The sequence below is a fragment of the Papaver somniferum genome, unplaced genomic scaffold (assembly GCF_003573695.1).
Source record: "Papaver somniferum cultivar HN1 unplaced genomic scaffold, ASM357369v1 unplaced-scaffold_125, whole genome shotgun sequence".
Lineage (NCBI taxonomy): Eukaryota > Viridiplantae > Streptophyta > Magnoliopsida > Ranunculales > Papaveraceae > Papaver > Papaver somniferum.
In genome coordinates, this window is record NW_020621603.1 from 5,303,883 (window position 1) to 5,308,921 (window position 5,039).

The 5,039-nt window shown below is 37.0% G+C and overlaps 1 protein-coding gene across 2 annotated transcripts; it reads left to right on the forward strand.

Annotated features, from left to right (window-relative positions):
- Positions 1–577: 577 nt before the first annotated feature.
- Positions 578–4,035, forward strand: LOC113331222. 2 transcript variants are annotated; one of them, XM_026577960.1, is made up of 4 exons: positions 578–852; positions 1,063–2,130; positions 3,032–3,262; positions 3,921–4,035. In XM_026577960.1, exons 2-3 carry the CDS (start codon positions 1,322–1,324, stop codon positions 3,252–3,254), a joined length of 1,032 nt encoding a protein of 343 aa, XP_026433745.1. In that variant the 5' UTR covers positions 578–852; positions 1,063–1,321; the 3' UTR covers positions 3,255–3,262; positions 3,921–4,035. The 2 variants fall into 2 exon arrangements, with proteins under 2 accessions (XP_026433745.1, XP_026433744.1); XM_026577959.1 differs by lacking the exon at positions 3,921–4,035 and having other exon boundaries at positions 591–852; positions 3,032–3,535.
- The last annotated feature ends 1,004 nt before the right edge of the window (positions 4,036–5,039 follow it).

The window sequence follows — 5,039 nt, forward strand, 5'->3', positions numbered from 1 at the left end:
TTTTTAGGGCATGATCGATATCGATACGATGGAGACCCCGAAAAAGGCCGGTGATGATAAACAGCTCTGCGGAAGAAACCATGGGAAAGAAATGGAAATGCAAGAATGTAAGTGGTGATAATCATCTACAATATTGTGAAAAACATTTCAAGTTTTATACAAATTTCATAGCAAAAAATCCTTCTCTAACGATTTCAAAGAGACACAATCCTCTTGAGTCTGAAACTCTGAAGCAGAAGAAGCAGAAGAAGCAGAAATTGAATTCTGATGAGGGTTGTTCTATTACTAGATTACTGCTGCAGCAGTGAAGGCCGACGATGAAAGGGAACTGCTTTTTAATAAAATGATACTGAAATTGATCGATTTCAATCGATCTGATGGCTATTTTAAAGAAATTTGAATTGTGAATCTGTTTGTTTAATGGTGTTTGAGTGAAATCTGTAATCAGTTTGATTGATGATCCCAAATTTGAGTTTAATATCATGAAATTGTGATTTCCAAAAAGCCAATTTCAGTTTCTGTGCACAAACATTGTGATGGACAAACTCACCATTTTTTCATCACTAAGGGACTCCTCCCTTTGGTCGTCGTCCAATCATCCCTCCAGATGAACAGCGTTGTTGTAGAACTGATGGAGTAAAATGGAGATGCAAGAATTTTAGGTTTAGTGGTAGGGATACTACTTATGTGAAAAACATTACAATATGACTAAAAAGTATGGGAAGAATTATCAGCTTAAGAAGACAAGTGGAGATGACGAAGGTGATTCTATACAAACTAGGGATTCAAATTGCTCGAGGCAAATGGAAGATGACCTAACAGGAATTCAACCACCTGCTAATGATACCAGCTGTGAGTAACTCTTGCGCATTTACATGTTTCAATGTGTCTTCATTTTAGTGATTTATGATTTTGCTGTCGTTGTACATTTCGTTTGCTTACATGTAATGATAACTAATTGAGAAATTTCATAGTTTCATTTGTTAAGTCCCCCTAATGAATGAGTACCCCAAAGAGTAAGTAGTACTGCATTGTCTAACTAATTGGGAATTTTCTATCCAGCTGATAGAATTGTTGAAGGTGGTTCTGCCAATACGGGACGAAGAGGGAAAAAATCGAAAGAACGGAATCGTCTAAAGAACAAAAATCATTGACTGGAATTAGGGAACCTGTGGTTGAACTGGAGAGCTTGGAGCATTATAAGAGTAAGTGTTTTGAGTTGTCTGTGGAGCTTGAGAAGAAGAAAGTGGAGTGCACTGAACTCCAGGATAAATTAGCAGAGACAGAAACTAGAAAGACTGCTGTTAAAGATGATACTGAGATGACACATGAGGATGCAACTGAATATTGGAGGAAGATGTATTCCGATTTGGAGAGTCGAGTCCTGAGAATGGAGAATCAATTAGAGTCCCATGTTTCGAATTTGGAGAGCCTAGTCCTGAGAAATGGGAAGGAGAGTCCAATATTGAGATGTGTAGAATTGCGTAATGCTGAAAACATGGAGGCCGAAGCACGGGGTTTGCAGAATGAAGTTACTCAAAGTGGTGGAAAGCAGAAAGATAAAAACAGCAGGAGCATACCTAATGTTGAAAACAACAATGGAGGGGGGAAGGATTCTCATGTGTATGAGTTGAAAACTGAAGAAAAGGTCCTTATGTTTGACGTTGGCATCAATAAACATCATGAATCAGAGTCTGAATTTCCCAGATACTCTGCTGTGAACATGTCTTGTGGAAGTCCACATTTATCAAGTAGGGGTGAAAATATTGAAGAAGGGAAGGGTGGGGGTTATGTGGAGGAGAGACCATCTCAACATGGATCATTATCTCAAGATCATTTAGAAATGAGTCAGAAGCCTTTTGTGAACGTGGTCTCATGTAGCGGTGGTGAAAGTTTTGGTGAATCTTTTGCAGAAGATTCTGATAGCGACCTTATGGACATGATGGCGATGAAATATAGGAATAAGAACAAAGATAGAGAAATAAAATGGAAATTTGAGGCTGATATGCTTTCTTCATTTGAGGAGGATCCTGAGCTCTGTATGAAGGCTGTTTGTGCTCTCTATAGACAGAAAATATCTGAAGACGAAATATCAGCCAATGGGTTGTTCCATTACAGCGACACACTCAGGTATGTTAAGAATTCTCTACACTTTTCCTTCATTTCCAATTCGCTTATACTTGAAACTGGATGGAATTACTGTTTTTGCAGTTGGAATACGTTGGCTGTTCAATGTTGCAAAAATTTGAAAGCTTGTTGGTCTACATTCATATTTTGTCTTTGTTCAATTGCTTAATCTATTGCACAGACTCTTTTCATATTTTGTTGCCAAATTTGGTTTATTAGGTTGTTTTCTTATATCACAACTTGCCATAACATATAAATGATGCAGTTTCTCTAATATTTCATATTTGTCTTTACCTTAAAAGAACTATCCTCTCATTTTAGCAGTGGTTAGAGCATTATTACTTGCATACCACAGTGTTTGAAGACTTACCTCTATTCCTCAAATCAAATTGCATGTCGAGGGGAATGATCATATCATACATTTTTTCCCCTCATATACCAGTCACAATATACTATCATTATTGAAACCTGTGGTTGTAAAATCCTCAATATAGTTAGTGGGGATATAAGATGATCCTGCATATAACTTTAAATGGCGTTGACACTACCTCGCTCATAAATATGAAACTTCAATCTCTGTACTGACAGCGGACTTTGTATATCGATTATCCCCAGAGTTGGGTGGCACAAGAAAAAATGTGATCGATATTACTGTAATTGTCAGATAAAGGATTTGCTGGCTTCCCCAGATTTCATATATGTTGTTGTTAGTTGAACAGTGGGAGCAACAGATTTTCTTGGCCATGGCTGCACCTGCTCAGGGCAGGGAAAGCCAGCCAGCAAAATTTACAGTTATGTCGAGCAATGAACAAAATGGAAATGAGGAGAATTAACAGTAGTATCTTCTCGTGGTTTATTTTCTTTTGATAGAGTTCTCATGGTTTTCCGTCTTCTAACTCAACAGGGGTACTACTTTGGGCAAGTTTCTAATGGATGGATCCTGCAAAGGTGGCTTAAAGAAGTCCGTGGAAGAGTTGGCGATATTCGACTCTAGAGCTATTGAAGACTGCAAGAGGCTGGCTAGAAGCTACTCGAAGCAGTTATTCAGTATCTACCAAAACAGAAAAGATCCTTTTTTCTTTCCTGCTACAACTGCTAGCCATGGAGATCAGACTGCTAAGCGATAGATTATTCTGTAAGCGGCCTTCACTCTTTTCACTAGGCAATGCAATCATGCATCTGATTCTCCTTTTAACCTCCTCAAATGCTGTACATATAAATTTGAAAACTGGTTAGTTTATATACCAAATGGTACATTGGATGTGCATTGATTATATCCAATATAATAAGTAATATTATGGTAGCTGTGACTTCTGGTTGTTTTTGATAGGAGGAAAAACAACCCTTGTTTAGCTCAAGTAACTGATACTGAAATGCGTAAAATCTAATTATTAAAATTAAAGCTAGATTCCCCATCTTTTTATTTTGTTTTTTGTTGTTACGTCTCCTTTGTTAATAAAATTAGTGATATGGTAGGTGACTCTGTTGCAAAGATTGTCATGTAACAGACGTTACTTACTTTCCCAACTTTATGGGGAAAAAATTTACAAAAAGATAGAAGTAAACTGACTGTGTGCTTTACATCTTCCGGATTACTTAAAATTACGGTTGCATTTGTAAACTGGAACGCAATCAATTAATGAATCTGTCAACAAAACATTTCTGTTTAATGAGAATTGATTTTTAATATTTGAAGCCTGATAGGCATAAATTAGCTAATCAGTAGATTAAACATAAACCGATTTTTGATGTGAACTGATTTTTTAATATTAGATTTCTTTTTCATTTTGTAGCGCCATACATACCTATAACGATTCCAAGCAAACACTAGGGTACCATTCAGATGGAAGGAGACAGTCTACGAAACATGTAGTGGTGTACAGATGCTTTAAAACTCTGATAAGACGCTTAACAAAAGCAAATTTGCATTCCGATCACAAACCAAACGGGATAGAGCTAAGAAGATGAAAGAGAATACCCAAACTAGCATGTACCACGAATTGAGTTCGAGATCCTGAAAAGAACAATTTTTGGCGGAAGCACACGATCGTGGAAGGAGAATGGCGTCCATCCCATATTTCACATTCCGAGTCCGAACCCAAAACCCTAATAAAACAAAAAATCCCTTATAAATACAATTTCTCTTTACTTCTCTATATATCGAGAGACCTCAAAACCCTAATAAAACACAAGGAAAACCCCTTTTGTATAATCTCTTTCAGCTTCTCTCTCTATATATATATCTCATCTCCCCTTTTGAATTAAAGTGAAATCAGACTCCGTAACAAAGAAACGAGTTACTAGAGAAAACAAAGATAGCAGAGAAGGTACTCACGCTTCATACTCTCGTTCTGAAATCAGCTAAATGTGCATCAGATCTGTGTGCTGCACCAAGTTGCTCTTGATAAATTTCAGAAGGTAGTTTTATTCTTGGTATTGATGTTGGTCTGATTAGAGCTGTTCAAGGTGCAATCTCAGTTGTCGAAGATATTACTACTGCTAATTGTAAATCTAAAAGAAAAACATATGGATATCTATTGAACGAGAGTAAAACTGCCAGATGCTTGTGTACATGGAAATTGTAAAGGCTTAACAATGTCCATGTATACCAGCATCTAGTAGTTCTTATCATCGACCAACTCGCTGATCGGATCACCCAGAGGAACTCTTATGACCAAGGTAATTAGTGAATTTCAATGAGCGACATTATTGTTTTGAGTCTGTTGATTACTATTACTTGATTGTGGTTGCTATAGTGTAGTCTAGTACTGAGATTGAAGTTAATCTGGGAGTGCTAGGTTCTAATTGAGTACATTTGAATTAGTTTCCTTCTGAATTTTGAATAGTTGATGCTGTCTTAATTGCTTTTAAACAAAGTACATACGATTATGTTTCCCCGTGGCCTAGTCTTT

Bases quoted from the DNA above. Each gene is read 5' to 3' on its own strand.
- LOC113331222 (XM_026577960.1), top strand. From the start codon at position 1,322: ATGACACATGAGGATGCAACTGAATATTGGAGGAAGATGTATTCCGAT. The intron at 2,131-3,031 runs GTATGTTAAGAA...CTAACTCAACAG, and splicing joins CATTACAGCGACACACTCAG to GGGTACTACTTTGGGCAAGT.